The 19,611-nt window shown below is 35.6% G+C and overlaps 1 protein-coding gene and 1 pseudogene across 1 annotated transcript in view; one reads left to right on the top strand and one right to left on the bottom strand.

Moving 5' to 3' along the window:
* Positions 1-19,611, bottom strand: part of csmd1a (CUB and Sushi multiple domains 1a) — a 667,584-nt gene that overhangs the window by 182,122 nt on the left and 465,851 nt on the right. Inside the window, exons 18-23 of the mRNA XM_065250481.2 lie at positions 17,786-17,974; positions 11,371-11,487; positions 10,542-10,757; positions 10,234-10,422; positions 5,441-5,610; positions 212-368 (exon numbers count right to left, since the gene is read on the bottom strand). Of these exons, the coding sequence (XP_065106553.1) occupies positions 212-368; positions 5,441-5,610; positions 10,234-10,422; positions 10,542-10,757; positions 11,371-11,487; positions 17,786-17,974 (1,038 nt within the window). The remainder of the gene's footprint in view (positions 1-211; positions 369-5,440; positions 5,611-10,233; positions 10,423-10,541; positions 10,758-11,370; positions 11,488-17,785; positions 17,975-19,611) is intronic.
* LOC135737773 (5S ribosomal RNA) lies at positions 14,088-14,204 on the top strand (annotated as a pseudogene).

The raw sequence follows: 19,611 nt of genomic DNA, 5'->3' as shown, positions 1-19,611 counted from the left end.
ACGTAAAACAGATAACCCAGGAATCTGTTACCTCTGGGTTTAAAATAACCCGGTTTTAACTATTTCCAGTGTGAAAAGCATTTTGGTGAGGGAAATGCGGGACATAAGCAGATTATTCACCAAAGTATCCTTATTTTGCAACATCATTTCTCTAGACATAAAACAGAAATGAGAAAAAGGTTGTGTGTGCATTTATTTCAGTTTTCCTTACTGCTGTATGACAGCTGAAATCCTTTGCCTGTCCCGGTTCCATTGCTGTTAAACTCCATCCAGAGATGATTTGACGTACTGTTGAGGATGACGTCCGACATGTCGTTTTTTGTGAATTTTCCCAGCAGTCTTGATGAACTATCTTGACCGTCATAAACCTAGATCAAAATACGCGAGAATGTTAAAAGCATTTGTTCCTGTGGTTCAACTGATGAAGCATTGCATTAGATGTGCAAAAGATTACGTGTTTGATTCCCAATCAAAAACATATGTTGATGAAATATGTTTACACTGTACAGTAAGTTGCTTTGGATAAAAGCATCTGCCAAATGTATAAATGTTATCCATGACACTTGATTAACCAATAGTCAGTCTCAAAAATGCCTTTTTTTGCTCTTTGTAAGTACGTGAAAAGTAGTAAGAGGAAATAGCACAAATGAGTCCAAAATCAGCAAAGGACCTCAAGTTGAGATTTTAAACTGTGCAGCACCGTAAGCCTGAGCTCTGCCCACCAGGCTACGGCTCTGACCCGTCTCGGAAATGCTCGTTTGATGATATACCCTCTGTCATGAAAAACAATATGTGTTTTCTCAAAATCTCGCATTTTGTGTCTGCATTGAATTATGTAATTGGTTTTCGAAATGACATGCATTTTGAGACAATAGCCTCTGCACAGAGAGGGCGGGAAACGCTGCGGCATAGGAGAAAATATTAAAGGTCATAAATCAATGTCAAGTAGCAGTTTTTCACTTTTCTGTTGCAGAGGACACGGTTTCAGGCCTTAATGAAAAATATCATGTGATTTCAGATTGCATGTGGAGAATGTCTGCCAGTAAAGGACAGACATATTCTGTTCTGATTGTCTATGATGCGGCAAACCAACAAAAAAAGTGCTGAAATCAGCCAAACTAATCGATAACGGATTAGGTTTTAGTCTTATTTGCAGACAAATTCAAACATTTAGAAATGTCATCCGACATTAGACTTTTGATGATTATTAAACACTGCAGCCGAATCACTGTAACTGCGACAAAATGTATGTGTTTCTGAATTGAAAAAGTGTCTTGTTCGCATCCTTCATTTGCAACTTCTTAATTAGTGGTCTTATTAGTCCTTAGGGACCATCTTTCTTATGTGATGGTGCATGTGCCTTGAGCACGACATAAATTCATCCATGAATAGTTAATGGTGTCTCTAAGTCCCATTTGCTGGTCTCTTAAGGATTACACGTTACTTTTTTACAGTGCTGCAAAGGTGATGTAATAACTTCATCAAACTTTTTGCTTTTGTTTAAAATATTCGCCATCACTTTTGCGTGTGTGTGTGTGTGTCTGTGTGTGTGTGTGTGTGTGTGTGCGTGTGTGTGTGTGTGTGTGTAATACACAAATTCAAAGTGCATGAATGCAGGTCAGAAATAAATCAAAGTGAAGAAAAACTTTTCTTAAGTTGTGTGCTTTGTGTTGTACATAGTTGCAACTTGTAGACTCCATTAAATCTTTAGGGCGCAGTCACACTATTCAAACTTTGACTAGTGTGAGCGCTCCATAATGTGCCCGAGTGCGGTTTGATTTACTTGGGCTCAGGTGCGGAATGCACAGTACACAGTGTGAAACATTCAACATCATCTACCTCCATAAAAGCCTTCTAATGCACAAAGTCTACTGTAAATCAAGTTATTGGCTTTCAAAAGAAAAAGTCGACTAGGAATCGCTGGAACAAGTCTACGTAGTATCCTGAATACACGAACCCTGTGCACTACGTCATGTTGAGAAGAGACGCTGTGCTCTCTCTTTGCATTGTGAAAGTGAATTCGGTTAATTTTCATTTCCAAAGGAGGTGCTGTGAACAATCAGTAGTTTAAATTAATCAACATTACAACAGTCACTGGAAACCAGGTTAACCGTAAAGGATGGTTTAGTGCATAGTTTTTTGTTCCTCTCTAAATGGTAAGTACGATTAATAATTGTTGCTTTTAGGTTCTGTTGAGCATGCTAAATATGTAGTTTTGTCAGTTGTGTTGTGTGCACTCAAGCTAATCGGCTAACTTAGCCTCAAGCTAAGCGGCTAACTCGCGTTTATAGTTCTGCTTATCTGCAATCGGCCCGCTATTGTCTACAAATATGTTGATTAGAATATGTGGTGTTCTTGGGATTCACGATAAAAGAGAAAGCAATTCGTTGGTTTCCAAACTGCAGTGCTTCAGTAGTACTGTTGTGTCCGTTTGGCTAATGCATATAACGTTATTGTTGGGTTGTTTACTACCAAGCTGTGGGCCCGGGTCACTAATGTAAGTGTTAAGCAACTTTTTCCTTTTGAGGCTTTTTTATATAACAGTGTGGAGCAGTATCATTATTATAAAGAATGAGGAAGATGCAAGCACCGTACATTGTAGTCCCTTTCCACTGTAAACACAGAGTAAGGTACAATGCGACCAATCAGAGCGGATTAGCATGATGCAAAGGAGGGGTTTGGTAAGATGAATCTTCAAACAATTCAATTGGAGTCATTGGGAAATAAGTAAAAAAATGTATGCCTTACTATAAAACAATAAAAGTGTTTTTTGACCTTGCATGCATCCAAACCTGTTGTTGGGGACTCTCAAAACAACCTGATATCACAAAATACGTGAAATAGTCACGCATTATTTTGCTCAGTTTTGCGTGACATTGTCCCTTATTTCCACCATATTACGTGCCCCTGACACGACTTTCTTTTCTGTGACAGTTTCACGTACTCAACTGTTTTTCCTATTTTCTTACAATTGTCACTTCGGTTTGGGGTTAGAACAACTTTCTGTTACATAAAATGACATCCTTACCGAAACCCAACTCTAACCCTAACGTCAGGCGACGATGGTTTAAAAAACATACACATTTTTTTATAAACCAATACACTAAGTGACATATCTAACCCCAAACCGAAGCGACAATTGATTAAAAATAGGAAAAACAGTTGAGTAACCAATACGTGAAACTGTCACGGAAAAGAAAGTCGTGTCAGGGGCACGTAATATGGTGGAAATACGTGACAATGTCATGCAAAACTGAGCAAAATAATGCGTGACTATTTCACGGAAATTTGTGATATCATGTTGCTCAAAAACATACCCTAACCGGTAACACTTTACTTAAAGGGGTGTTTATAAGACTGACATGACACCTTTATAATCATGACATGGCACATGTCATGAACAAGAAGGAGATTTTATGCACATTTATGGTAACTGTCATTAAGTGTCATTCGTTCAATTATGTCATTTTTAATTCAAAGATGACTACTTGACAAAAAAACAATACAGCATAACTTGTCATAAATCTGTCATAAACATGACATAGCAGAATAATTATCAAGCTTAAGAAACTAACTACCTTTATGGGTTAAAATTACATTAAACTGTCATTTAAATGTCATTAGGTGTTAATACTATGTCAAATATACACTCACCTAAAGGATTATTAGAAACACCATACTAATACTGTGTTTGACCCCCCTTTGCCTTTAGATCTGCCTTAATTCTACGTGGCATTGATTCAACAAGGTGCTGAAAGCATTCTTTAGAAATGTTGGCCCATATTGATAGTATAGCATCTTGCAGTTGATGGGGATTTGTGGGATGCACATCCAGGGCACGAAGCTCCCGTTCCACCACATTCCAAAGATGCTCTATTGGGTTGAGATCTGGTGACTGTGGGGGCCATTTTAGTACAGTGAACTCATTGTCATTAAGAAACCAATTTGAAATGATTCGAGCTTTGTGACATGGTGCATTATCCTGCTGGAAGTAGCCATCAGAGAATGGGTACATGGTGGTCATAAAGGGATGGACATGGTCAGAAACAATGCTCAGGTAGGCCGTAGCATTTAAATGATGCCCAATTGGCACTAAGAGGCCTAAAGTGTGCCAAGAAAACATCCTCCACACCATTACACCACCAACAACCTGCACAGTGGTAATAAGGCATGATGGATCCATGTTCTCATTCTGTTTACGCCAAATTCTGAGTCTACCCTCTGAATATCTCAACAGAAATCAGACCAGGCAACATTTTTCCAGTTTTAAACTGTCCAATTTTGGTGAGCTCGTGCAAATTGTAGCCTCTTTTTCCTATTTGTAGTGGAGATGAGTGGTACCCGGTGGGGTCTTCTGCTGTTGTAGTCCATCCGCCTCAAGGTTGTGCGTGTTGTGGCTTCACAAATGCTTTGCTGCATACCTCGGTTGTAACGAGTGGTTATTTCAGTCAAAGTTGTTCTTCTATCAGCTTGAATCAGTCGGCCCATTCTCCTCTGACCTCTAGCATCAACAAGGCATTTTTGCTCACAGGACTGCCACATACTGGATGTTTTTCTCTTTTCACATTGAGATTGTCTTGACCAGGACCACACCCCTAAATACATTGAAACAACTGCCATGTGATTGGTTGATTAGATAATTGCATTAATGTGAAATTGAACAGGTGTTCCTAATAATCCCTTAGGTGAGTGTATATCAATTAATTAATATATATAAAATATATTAATTTAATGTAATAAACTGTTTTCCAACAATATGGACCCAATGCTGCATGGCTTAACCCATTATTGTACTGTTTTCACTTAATTTTATGTGAATCGGTCTCCAAGTGCAATAAAATATAATTTTATCAATTTTAATAATAATAATAATGTTGTTAAACACATGGAGGAAACTAAAAAACATTATGAACTGAAGAATATTCATGATGCTGTTATAAAACTATTTGACAGAGTATTAACACTTAATGACAAATTATATTTGCACAACTGTAGTTGAGGTCAAGAAAAATATTCATGACGCTGTTTTTAAACTATGTGATAGAGTCTTAACACCATCAATTTGTATCATTGGTAAAAGTGGTCAGTTAAGTTAATGTCAAGTTGTCATAACAAAGACATCTCAAACAATGTTATCTTTGAATTGAAAATGAAATAATTGAATGAATGACACTTAATGACATCTTTATGTTCAATGCACATGTCATGTCATGATTATGAAGGTATCATGTCAGGCTCATGAACACCCCTTCAAGTAAAGTGTTACCCATTAACCTTTCTAAAAGCATAATACAGGCCTTTTAATATAAAAATCTCTCTCCATAATAAAAAATGGTTTTGGTTATACCATCCACCCTCAGGCACAATTATTCCTTGCAGTATTATGAAAATCCCAGATTTATACGACCTGTTGCTGGTGTAATTCAGCTCTCGCTCCTACCTTCAGGTAATCTCCATCGTGAAGCTGGAAGGTGGTGGCAGTAATCTGAATCCCCTGGCCTCTGTCCGTCTCAATGTGATAGATGCACTCATGGTTGTTGTCGTAATTAGCAGGGTAATTTGGTGACAGTAGGACACCCTGACTGCCCACAGAGGTGGAGCCACACTCGGCTAGGCAAATCCGTCAAGCAGTGATGGGAAACAAAAAGCAGTAAGAAGAAAAGGGTGAGGAGAGACAATTCAAATATCCCATCTAACTTATTAACAAAGCTGTGTGTGGCTCCCTAAAAGCAGAGCTCAAATAAGGTGGGCTCCATTCAAGCCTCTAGTGCCTCTGCTGTGACACTTGCTACTCCATTTCCTTCCGATAGGCCATTGTAGCAGTTAGCATATGCACCTTTGTCATTTTGATGAATAACCCCAACAGCAGCTGCTGAGGAATACTGATTAACTCGAGTCTTCATGCATTAGTTGTGTTGGTCACAAAAGCTCACTGCTGTCTTTGTATTTAATATTCTGTGCCTGTAATATTGTAAGTATATAAGCAGATGTTGCTTCAGGACCTTGAGCTCAGCAACTTGATACAGAACTCTCTAGCTTTAGCTTCCTAATATCTGGACTTTAGCTTAATTTATGTAAAGGGGGCAGCACAGTGGTTCAGTGGGTATCTGTAGCACTGTCGCATCAAAGCAAAAAGTATGTTGTGTATGGATTAACTAGATTAACTGGTTCTCACCATAAATATAGTTAATTTTATATTTCTGCACCACATAGAAGTCCAAAATTATGAAACACTTTCAAAAAAACTTTCAAATCACCCGTCTAGTCCAGGGAGGTCCCATGGCCAAACACTATGATGTTTGGGACGATTTTGATGGAGCGAGTCAAAATGACTCTAATTTGATTCAATGCAATTCCCTAAATATCACATTATGAAAAACAAGAAGGAATTAGGTATTAACAGGACCATTTTAGTATCAGTATTTGTCACACATTACAAACACTGTCAAAAAGTATGATTTTTAAAAATGCATTTCACCACAATGTTTAACATGTTTGTTTTAACAAATGTTTAATGTTGAAAATAAACTGTTGTAACGTTTAACATTTAAAATTTTATTCAACATGTTTTTTTTAACATACATATATTAAAAAACATCCTAAATAAACAAATTAATACTGCTGTGAAATTTCCTAAACAGGCTCATCTGCTTTAGATATTATTTAATTTAGCTTTGCATGCATGTTCATGTCCCTAAATGAGAAGAAGTGACAAAACATTTGGAAGAAAAAGATTACTTAAGTAGTATTTCATGTACATTGTAAATAGAATTGATAGCTCATTTTTACTATGTTTGTCTGGAAAAGTCTTTTTAATACTCCAAAAAATGGGAAAAGGCATTTTTACCCCATTTCAGGATAGTAGAACAAGCTACAAACACTATATATATATATATATATATATATATATATATATATATATATATATATATATATATATATATATATATACATATATATATATACATATATATATATATATATATACATATATATATATATATATATATATATATATATATATATATATATATATATATATACATATATATATATATACATATATATATATATATATACATATATATATATATACATATATATATATATATATATATATATATATATATATATATATATATATACATATATATATATACATATACATATATATATATATATATATACATATATATATATACATATATATATATATATATATATATATATATACATATATATATATACATATATATATATATATATATATATATATATATATATATATATATATATATACATATATATATATACATATATATATATACATATATATATATATATATATATATATATATATACATATATATATATACATATATATATATATATATATATATATACATATATATATATACATATATATATATATATATATATATATATATATATATATATATATATAAATTAGGTCTGTATAGTTGCTTTGGAACGACAACAAAAAATGTGGGTCAAATTGACCCGCGAACATCAAGATCGGTACAAATTTTGTTGCGTACACTTCAAAACATATCTGCCTATCCTAACTTTGCATGCATGTTCATGGCCATAAATGAGAAAAAGTCTCAAAATTTCAAGAATATAATCGAAGGTTAACTGTGTTTTCTTGCAGCTAAAATTGTTCTTGAGCCAGTCGAACAAACAGATTGCGATTCTGTTCGGTGCCACTAGATCTGAAAATGATGTAAATTTTTTAATTCAGTTTGTCACTTTACATTTTTTGTGGATAATTCAATTTTGAATTTCAAAGAGAAGAATTTCTTCTAGTGGTCCTGGACCCGAGATGTATTTCACACAATGTCCAACCCACCACCAACTGTATTACCAAAAAACTGAACAAATTAATGCTGTCAATTTACATAATTTCACAGGTTTCCAGTGAACACTTTGAATGGGGAAACCCTGCCGTTGGGTCTTTCGGAACCTAGACACACCTCTCTATCAAGAACTTCCGCATCAACCCTTTATCAATTTTATGTAGCTAATATAATCTAAACCTCTTGAGGCTAATGTTTGTTGTGCTCACCAGACCAATTAAAGACAGAGTCTTATTACACTGCAGCGATTAACCACTATTAAAACCCGCTCCGACAGGAGGACTGTGCTGTTACAACCAATTATTTTGTCAGCATTTTTAATGCCGTCCACAAATATCCATGACCTTAACCACTTAACCACCTCAACAGCAAAAGAATTAGCAATCTAGTTATTTTCAATTCATTTATTATTGCAGGGTGCCTCTCTGAAATATTTCACCCTACAGTGCCGAAATTTACTGTGTCAAGTTTCATTATAAATAAAACATTAATAAGACAGGGGAATAGTCAGAGCATTTAAATAATGAATTTGATGCATTATGAAACAGACTCTATTCGGAGGAAAAGAAACATAGCAGATTTCAAATATTATATGGCCAAAATTTTACTCTGGTTTTATGAGATATTTTATGACCAAATTAACTTGATCCATATCCTTGATCTATAAAATGTCTGCAGACTCTCCAAAATCACTGATTTATGGCAACCTTAGGGTCTTTTCACTTCATGCGTTTCTCTGATCGGTTAGCTATCTGACCATGAAAAGAGGAAGGTGAAAATGCACTCCGAAATGCTTTCGAGATGGATTTAAATTCGATCGCTTAAACCACTTCAGAAGGTGGCCTGAGAGAAAACTGGACATAAGAAGCAAACATGAGTACGACAATCGAAAGTTAGCTGGTCAGAAACAAACCGATAAAACCATTCAATGACAAACTTGCTTATATTAATCAAATAAAACTTTTATTTTCAAGCGTTTTTGTTAGACAGAAGTGTTTTGTTAAGCGCTTTTTCAACCTGTCAATAATCACACCGTCTCGCTCTCATATTGCTTTGTACACTGCAGCTTATGCATTTCCAAATGCTCAACATAAGTGCCGCTTTTTGTTGCTTAAGCATTTTGCATGGGAATAGAATATCAGATTGATCTTCGTTTAGTCAAGATGCATGATATGTGTCCAAATTTGAATGGTTTTAACAAATCGAATAGCTATCTGATTTGCATAAAGTTTATGAATCATTGTTAATATTGTTACATTGCTAATACTGTTTTAACTTAATCTGACATGATTATAGTCTTAAACTCTATTCGCACAGAATTAGTATTACCTGGTGACCTCTAGTGATTTGTAATAACTGCAGAGGTTGTCTGTGATCTTAATCCCATGCGAATCTGCCATGTCTGTAATCTGTAAAGTAAAAATGACCCTGCATATGACCTACCATATTTCATCAAACACCGAGGTCCTGTAATAAATTTAGTCCTGTGCGAATTGGCATCTCTGTAATTTGGCCATGACTTGGCGGGATCATATACCATTTTATCAAGGCTGTTGGCTTTTTTATTTAGTTTTTCTCTGTTTCTGCACCCTTCACACTGCAGCTGAGGAGCGCAGCGCACACACATAGTGTACAGAGACACATCCCTCCGCTTCTTATGGCTTTCCATGTGAAACTTGAGGGTTTTGTTACATATTTATGCTTTTAAAGGTCTTATCTCTCTCTTTGATTATTAATATGTGCAGAACTTTCATTAAATGAGATCTCTGTACAGGCGGAGTTGTCAGCTATGACATCGCAGGACCACTCGATGCGGCATCGTGACGCGGCTGATCAGGACAAAAACTCATGCATTTACATGCAAAAGGTACCTTTACCGTGTGACGTAGCGTGGCATGTATAGGTCACAGTGTTACGCAAGGACTCAACATCTTTTCTGTGAGATAATGTTGTTAATTCAAGTAAAATCACAGGCTTTGCTTATCCCGTGTAATACTCCCGGAGTTTAAAAGTCGCTGTGGATAATAGTTGTATTGCGGATTGATGAGATAACTCGTCAATGGCGGGGAAAGGGTTAATTGAAAAGAAGCTGAATTTGCATGAATGAATGTAGGCATAACGTGTGTGAGGTTCAATGCTTCTTTTTTCTAGAACTCCACCACAGACCTTTGCTTGTGTCATGTTCAAGGCCTACACAACCAATCCCAGACTACGTGCATTCATTACCAAAACATTGTACTCATTTTTGCTAAATATAACAAACAAAGACATGAAAGAAGGGCTTGAGAGAAGAACTGAAAAAGAACAAAACAATATGGTTGAGCAAGTAATGATTAAAAATCATGCCTCTACCTACCCACACACCTGGGCAGGGCCGCACTCCACACCCTCCGCCCACCACCCAAGCAGGTAATCTTACTCTCGCCCTCCAGACGGTAGCCCGCAAAGCAGGAAAATAACAACGAATCGCCCACTCCGAACTGGAAGCCCACTCTCCTGCTATATGCGGGCACTCCTGGGTCTTCGCACGGCTCCAGGCTGTACTCTGCAATACAAAGCCATAATAACTCCACAGACTGCTTAGCAAAGCAAGGTTAGAGTAAGCAACCATGACAACCGTGCCTTCCAGCGAAGCATAATGAACGGAATGAGCGATGTCCTCACCGGAGAAGGTGATATTGAAGCCCTCGTACGACATGGAAAAGTCGGAGACGAAGCGTAGCTGGACGCTGAAGTTGCCGACCAGGCCGGCTTTGATGGAGGAAGGCAGGATGGAGCCCGTGAGCCTGGCCACCGGCTCTGTAAAGCTGCCGTCCTCTGTAATGAGCAAGTAATCGTGGGAGTCCTCCAAGTGAAACGTGTGGAAGAGGAGCTGCACTCCTGGGGAGTTTCAGATGAGATTTCAGCCGTCAGTCACACAGCAAAATCTCCCTTTCTACCCGCAACACACTGAGAAGCTTCGGAAGGGAACATAATACTGATCGAAATGAAATTTCGCCTGACATGTCGTTGAGTAATAAAATGTAGAGAAATGTGAAACTTACCTTACAATCATTATCAAGGGTAATTTCAAAGGGCAAACTGTCTGGGTAAAATCAATGCATGTCTAGGAGCCATTTTTTTTATTTGTTTAACAATTTATTATCAATTATAATTTATTATAATGCTTGCATTTCATTCTGTTTCATAAGCATGTGCTCTCTACAGGTCTAAAAGCCATTAAAAAGGAAAGAGACCTGGGAAGAGGCGAGCACACAGCTTTTGACCTTGGCTTTGTTGCTGTTTTTGTTATTCTGCTATTCTCAATTTGTCACATTTAGTTTATTTATTGGCTAAAGAAGCTTTTTCTTTGTAATACATCAGTAGCACTTTTGGAAATATCTACGGACTTCATCTGCCTTTTTTGTTTGCAACAAACAAAATCTAAAATTCCCAAAAATCAAAATAAGGATATATGGTCATTACAGGCTGTAACCCGTGCTCTTTGTCTCACCTTTCCCATGAGACACTTCTATCGTCCACGTGCAGTTAAGAGAATTTGGGTAGAAATCTGGAAAACCAGGTGAGAGAACCGTTCCGGTTTTTCCGTAGATGTAGCCCCCACACAGAGCTGAAAAAGCAATGAAAAAATAATTTATGTTTGGCTACGGTCTACTGTCTCAGGAAAAGAGAAAAACAAATGTTCTACGGTAAACTTAGATAACCTCAGGTAAAATTTGATCATGAACAATGCTTATCTTTGCAGTTCCCACTTCCATAATCCTAGGGTGTTGCAGAAGGTTGCCAAGGACATTGCAATGTGGATCCTAAAAGGTTTTGAAAGGCTTTTAATGCATTGCTATGTGGTTGCTAGAGGTGTTCTGTACCGTTGCTAAGGCGTCAAGTCGAAACGTCCCTCCCTCACATATGGCTTTAATGTAGGTCTATGGAATTTTTCACCCATTTCATTGTCCGCCAAACAAATATCGTGAGATTGCTTGGAGAAGTAATATAGTACACTCTCCCCAATAACCCACATGATTTGAGCTTTCACTCATGCCTGTGGAACAAAGGTGCAGGACGTGTTACACTCCAAATGCTTTTAAAAAAACAAACATATGGCGGACCATCTGGGGTATCTGGACCTCAGTAACTCATTTAAGATTATTAACTTTTGCAATAAGTGAATGTCCTTTTACCAACATGATTAACAATGCCTTTAGTCTTAAAAGTGACAAACACAACTGTTGGGTTAAATTAACCCAGAAAATGTTTATATTGGACACAACCATTAGTTGAAAATAACCCAGCATTTTTTAAAGTGCTCTTGCAAATAATATCCACAGCATGTAAAATACTCTTTCCATAAATAAATGAATAAATAAAACACACAAACATTAATTCATCCCTCTTTAGAAATTAAAAAATAGACATGTTCCTACATGAAAAGCACACTGTTTGGGGGGGGGGTCTTATTTACAGGTTTAAAGAGTTGGATTCTTAAACTAAGCATAGGTAATTAACCCCATCAATGTTGTAAAAGCAGGCGGTAAAAAATCAGCGCATAAAGTAAATAACCCCAAAGTATAATTAAAGGCGGGGTGCATGATCTCTGAAAGCTAATGTTGATATTTGAAATCACCTAAACAAACATGTGTTCTGCTTTATAGAATGCTTTTTTAGTTTGATATTAATTTATGTACTTTTGGTTTGCATTGTGGTTTCTGTTGTCTGTGATTTTCATTAGTTTCATTGGTTTTTCATCATCTGTTCTTGTTCTACTAGCCATTATCTTTGTGTGTATATATGTATTGCTCCTCTTTTAATTAGTTCATGGTCAGTTGTTGTTGGGGAAGTAATATGTTGGATATTGTCTTGCTGTTATCTGGTACTTTACTTTTGAATCAGTTTGTGTTTTTATTATATTTTACATCTAAATGTGGTTTCCATAGTCTTTATACTGCATCCCAATCTGCCTGCTTACACTACCGTGTAAAAGAATGCAATGTTTTCATTATGGGAAGGTATGCACATATTAGTGTGTAGCAGCTGAGTATATATGCCGTATATATGTGTAACTGAAATGACTGTTGATGCCTAGATACACATTGTGATTGTTAACAAACAAACGCATTAAAATACGTGTATATATATATATATATATATATATATATATATATATATATATATATATATATATATATATATATATATATATATATATATATACATATACGCTGTATATATATGCATGTATTTGTACACGTTAGAAATAGATTTGATAAATTCTGTGCAATTTTGTCTTGCTTTATAAAATACTGACATTGTCTCAACGTTTTGTGTTCTGTTCTGTTTTTTGTTATTATTTCATTTAATTTCCTTTTATTAAGAATTCTGTTAGTGGGCTTAATATTTTTATTATTATTTTTAAAGTAAAACTACAACGTTTTTCAAAACTTTACTATGTTCTTACCTCAACTTAGATGAAATTATACATCCCTGTCTCTTTTTAGTACGTGCAGTTCATCTTTGTACGGCGCGTCGTGAATGTGTTAGCATTTAGCCTAGCCCCATTCATTCCTTAGGATACAAACAGGGATGAATTTAAAAGCCACCAATTTAAAGACTATTCCCTATTTAAAAACTGTTACAAGTAAGTATGATGGCACAAAATAAAGCGTGATGATAAGAACTACATTGTATGGCAGAAGAGCACAGTTTGCAGCACTTTGACCTCTGGCGCAGTAACATCATCACTCCTGACTACTCCCCCTTCTCGTTGAAACTCAGTAAGAGGAGGAGTAATGATGAAAATAGATGAAAAAACTGTAGTTTTCCTCTAAGATTTAGTGTCCAGATCATATTAAAGGCAAGATCATAATTAAGGTATATCATTTAGCATAAATAATGGGTATCAAATAAACACCTACATTATTTTATTTACTATTTTTCTCTCATTTATTATTTTAAATAATTTTCTTTTATTATCTAATTTATTATTTTAAATTATTTTCTTTTATTTACTATTTTTATCTCATTTATTATTTTATATTATTATTTCATTTAATGTATCATTTTATTTATTGTTTTATTAATTATTGTATTTTTTATATTTTCTTTTCTTTTCTTTTATTTACTATTTATTATCTTATTAAGAATTATTTTAGTTGGCTTACTATTTGTATTATTTTTAAGATTAATTGCCCAGATCATGTTCAAGGCAAGATCATATCCAGCAGCCATATCACCCTGTAGCCCAAGACAGCTTGCCCACTTTAGCTAAGCAGGGCTGAGCCTGGTCAGTACTTGGATGGGAGACCTCCTGGGAAAGCCAGGTTGCTGCTGGTAGAGGTGTTGGGGAGACCAGTAGGGGGTGCTCACCCTGTGGTCTGTGTGGGTCCTAACATCCCAGTATAGTGACGGGGACACTATACTGTCTAAAAGCACCGTCTTTTGGATGAGACTTTAAACCGAGGTCCTGACTCTCTGTGGTCTTTAAAAATCCCAGGATGTCATTTGAAAAATGGCATCCTGGCCAAACTTGCCCATTGGCCTACTAATTATCCCCATACATACAAATCATTGGCTTTATCACTCGGTCTCCTCTCCACTAATATGCTGGTGTGTGGTGGGTGTTCTGGTGCAATATGGCCTATGTAAAGTGCTTTGAGGTCTGCAGAAAAAGCGCTATATAAATGTAACAAATTATTATATTCAAGGTATATCATACAGTATAAATAATAGGAATCAAATAAACACCTGCATCATTTTATTTTAATTTAATTTACTATTTCTTGTGTATTATTTTACTGTATTTACTATTTTATCTCCCTTATTATTTTATATTGCTATTTCATTTTATTTATTATTTTATTTTATTTTTATATTTTATTTTATTTTATTTACTTACTTCAGTTGGCTTACTATTGTGCATTATTTTTAAGATTAAGTGCCCAGATCATGTTCAAGGCAAGATCATATTCAAGGTATATCATTTAGTATAAATAATGCGCATCAAATAAACACCTGCATCGTTTTATTTAAATTTAATTTACTATTTCTCATGTATTATTTTATTTGATTGTATTTACTATTTTATCTCCCTTATTATTTTATTTCTTATTTTATTTTATTTTATTTCTTATTTTATTTTTATATTTATTTTATTTTATTTACTTATTTCAGTTGGCTTACTGTTTTGTATTCTTTTTAAGATTAATTGCTGAGCTTGGCCAGATCATATTTAAGGTACACATTTAGTATAAATAATGGGCATCAAATAAACACCTGCATCGTTTTATTTTAATTTAATTTACTATTTCTCATGTATTATCTAATATGATTGTATTTACTATTTTATCTCCCTCATTATTTTATTTATTATTTTATTTTATTTCTGATTTTATTTTATTTTTATATTTTCTTTTCTTTTATTTACTTATTTCAGTTGGCTTACTGTTTTGTATTCTTTTTAAGATTAATTGCTGAGCTTGGCCAGATCATATTCAAGGTACACATTTAGTATAAATAATAGGCATCATATAAACACGGGCATTGTTTATTTTCTGTTACAAAGCTTAAACATTACTCGAACTGGAATGGGATACATAATAAAGTAATTACATCCGAATTTGTGTTAGTGAGATAAAGTATACTGACAGCAAGTCATTAGCACAATATAAAATATCATCAAGTCAACTTATTTTAAGATATTGACCTTCTAACTACAATATTTATTTACATATTAATATAAACTATTTTTCTAACAGGTTAAATAATTTATTATCTTTAGTATGGGCAGTTACCGTTGCCAAGCAACTTGTTGCATTAAAATACAATGCACGGTTCCAGGTGTGTGTTTACTGTATTAAGATTGTACAACAGCTTCAATCACTGCTCATTCATTGTATACTTCAAAACATGAGTCTGACAGCAGAGAAATGTCGTATCTTCCAGTGAACATGTATTTACATTTTTGGCAAACAGACAGGGAGTATCTGTCCTGTTTCTAATAAGGGTCAAGCTCTGATGAGAGCCCCATCAGACAGAATCAAAGTCTATTAGAGGAAATGCATACAGCCGATAACAAACAGGCAGAGGAGCACATTGGAAATTCGACAACGTACAGACAACAGTCTGATTGCTCTTACTGGAAAACATTTTGTTTAACTCCAATCCCTGTAATCGGGAAACAAATAAGATAAACAGCTTCATGCTTCATTCACCTGTAGGTCCTTTTTCCTATCAGCTTAAAGACTCTTTGTGGCTGTCTCCCTCCCATTATTATTTGTTGCCTTCTTCCTCCTCTTCTCAGTTTAAGGTTATCTATGAAACAGCTCATGCTAGTCACCTCTCCTCTAATCAAAAATTTATGAAGTCAGATATCAGGGGAGTGTTAGGAAGGCTTTAACTTTTTCCCCTGATAAAATAGTGATGCAGAAGTGGCAGTGAAGCTACTTTAAAAGTGTAGTTTCTCAAACTGCCCATTATTTAAACATTCACAGAAAGTTTTGTGTCTTTATTTTAATGCTCGTTCGAGTAAAAGCCCAGAATACCACCTGTTTCGCACTTGCAAGTAGCAAATTTTGATTCATTGCATGGATGGTACAATGGTGTAATGTCAGTAGATTTTAAGAGAATTGTCTTTTTTTTAGTTATACCTTTAAAGGGGCGATGAATCAGCTGTTTTATTGTGTTATATTGTTGTCTGAGGCCTACTTATGACGTTTGTGTGGTTTTTACATCGAAAAACGAATATGTGACTAAATTACCGTATACAACACAGTACGCGCGCATCAGAACCTAAATTGCGGCTGGTAAGTCCTTATCAATAACTTTGTATATTTCTATTGTGCTTGTAAGGTTGCCCTTATGAACACGTAACGTTACATACCACAGTAATATGATAAAAAAAGATTTGTTTGTTGAGTGTTGGACCTTTCAACAACACTTGCCTAAATTACCCTAAACAACACAGTAAGCGGGCATCAGAATCTTAATCGCGGCTGGTAAGTCCTATCACTAACTTTGTATATTTTTATTGTTATATTACAGTTGTACTGTTAAGTGTTACACCTTTATTAATCGTTTAATGTTTTTAGTAAATTAAAACAGTCAAACATATGTGTTTAGACATAAATGTTACACACAATCAGGACATATCAAGCGATCTCAAAGCAATATTGACACATAGTAACTTACTAAAATGTTTTACTCACATAAGACTGCTATGCCATTCCTGTCAGATTCAATATTGATAGTACAACATAGCTTTTAAATCTCTGCAAATCCAGCATCGACTTCTTTACAAATTAATTCAAGTAAACAAACAATCTGTTTTCCCCTTGCGAGCTGGAACTTCAACCACACACAAATTTTGGCAATCTTTAAAAGGCATTTTTGCTGCATGGTTTGCCTTGCACTACATGTGTTACTTCCCTACACGCGAACTTTGGAGGTGGTGTTTAAAATCTTATCTACATCATAGATTGGTACCTTCCAGGACCTGGCATTTTCTGGGATTGGTGCCAAAAACAGTTATAATTCAGCAACAATGACATTTTCAGTTCTTTAACTTTGTTGTATGTTCAAGTACGGTGACTTCTTATAAAACAAAAATCAAGTAAAAATTGATTCTTTGATTTACCGCTCTTTTAATGGTTTATGTGACAAAAAATTAAAAAGGGGTCATAAGCCGTTCAATATTTCTCACTCAAACTTCTTTTTTTTTATAGGAAAGAGGTGAACACAAAAGGAAAATGTGCTCATTGGGGGGTTTTATGGGGTCTTAAAAGAAGTTTCACTTCAGTCAAAGTACTTTTGGAAAAGTAATTTCTTTAGGTTATCAGCACTGTAACTAGTTACTCCCCTAGCAGTTGGAATGAGCTGTATTTTAGTAACAGGAATTAAGAGAGTGCATGCTGGTTTACCATCACAGCTGGGAAGAGCGTGATTCCACTGATGGCTTCTCTCACAAACAATGGGCTCTTCATCGCTCAGAGTATAGCCCTGATCACAACTGAACGTCACCCTTGAGCCAATGGCGAAATTATTCCCATGCCTTTTCCCGTTCACCGGTATCCCTGGATCTAAACAGGAATCGGTGTCCATCATAATACCTGTAAGAATGAAGAAAGAAAAACATATTTCACCTCCTGGGTCTAAATTGAAAGGAGAATGGCGTCAGATGCACTTCATACAGTATAAATCAGCAGAGGTCTGTTTCCCTGTGGTCTTTTACGCTTTTAGCCTCTTCCGACCAACACATTTTTATTTCCACTTACCTTCTGGATTTCATACAATTCGAGAAAGTCGTCAGCACTTTTTACTACACTTAATCCCCCATTGAGTCTGACACCTGATGAATACTTCAACCTGACACTTTCACAAGCACTCGCTATTATGTGACCACTTACAGGCCTGTGATAGCCATCTAAAAGAGATGAAAAACGATAACGCTTTAACGCGAATGAGACATTGGCTTTACCTAGAGGTAATTTATTGGGAATTGTAAATAGCAGTAGAAAAATCTCTCATGTTTCCTCTTGCCAGCAATTTTCTGTGTCTGTCTTAACACATCACATTATAATAAAGATGTTAATTTACTGTGAAATAAAACCAGCTGGAAACTGTTTGCTGAATCAATTTAGTTTTTGCAAAACTATATTTGCTAAAGTGACAATATACTTCATTTAATACAATAGCCTATTTATACAGTTGCAGTAATAATAAACAAGCAGGTGCTAGATTCCTATAAAGCGCTGTTTAATTAGTAAAATAATAAATCCTGCAATAAAGACTATAATGATGTGGACAGGCAGTAAAAAGGCGACTGATCCAAATGCAGATTTTATTAAATATAAAACAAAATAATTTAAAGGTAACAGAAACTCTGAATGAAGACATATAAGCACTCAACATACCAAACTGACCAACGACTGACAGAACACAACTCAAACACTAAGGCTGTATACACTCACCTAAAGGATTATTAGGAACACCTGTTCAATTTCTCATTAATGCAATTATGTAATCAACCAATCACATGGCAGATGCTTCAATGCAATTAGGGTTGTGGCCCTGGTCAAGACAATCTCCTGAACTCCAAATTGAATGTCAGAATGGGAAAGAAAGGTGATTTAAGCAATTTTGAGCGTGGCATGATTTTTGGTGCAAGATAAGCCGGTCTGAGTATTTCACAATCTGCTCAGTTACTGGGATTTTCACGCACAACCATTTCTAGGGTTTACAAAGAATGGTGTGAAAAGGGAAAAACATCCAGTATGTGGCAGTCCTGTGGGTGAAAATGCCTTGTTGATGCCAAAGGTCAGAGGAGAATGGGCCGACTGATTCAAGCTGATAGAAGAGCAACTTTGGCTGAAACAACCACTCGTTACAACCGAGGTATGCAGCAAAGCATTTGTGAAGCCACAACACGCACAACCTTGAGGCGGATGGGCTACAACAGCAGAAGCCCCCAACGGGTATCACTCATCTCCAATACAAATAGGAAAAAGAGGCTACAATTTGCACGAGCTCAACAATATTGGACAGTTGAAGACTGGAAAAATGTTGCCGGGTCTGATGAGTCTCGATTTCTGTTGAGACATTCAGATTTGGCGTAAACAGAATGAGAACATGGATCCATCATGCCTTGTTACCACTGTGCAGGCTGCTGGTGGTGGTGTAATGGTGTGGGGGATGTTTTCTTGGCACACTTTAGGCCCCTTTGTGCCAATTGGGCATCGTTTAAATG

The sequence above is a fragment of the Paramisgurnus dabryanus genome, chromosome 20, assembly GCF_030506205.2.
Source record: "Paramisgurnus dabryanus chromosome 20, PD_genome_1.1, whole genome shotgun sequence".
In the NCBI taxonomy this organism is placed as follows: Eukaryota; Metazoa; Chordata; class Actinopteri; order Cypriniformes; family Cobitidae; genus Paramisgurnus; species Paramisgurnus dabryanus.
Note: the sequence above shows the minus strand (reverse complement) of the source record. Positions and strands in the feature narration are given on the sequence as shown.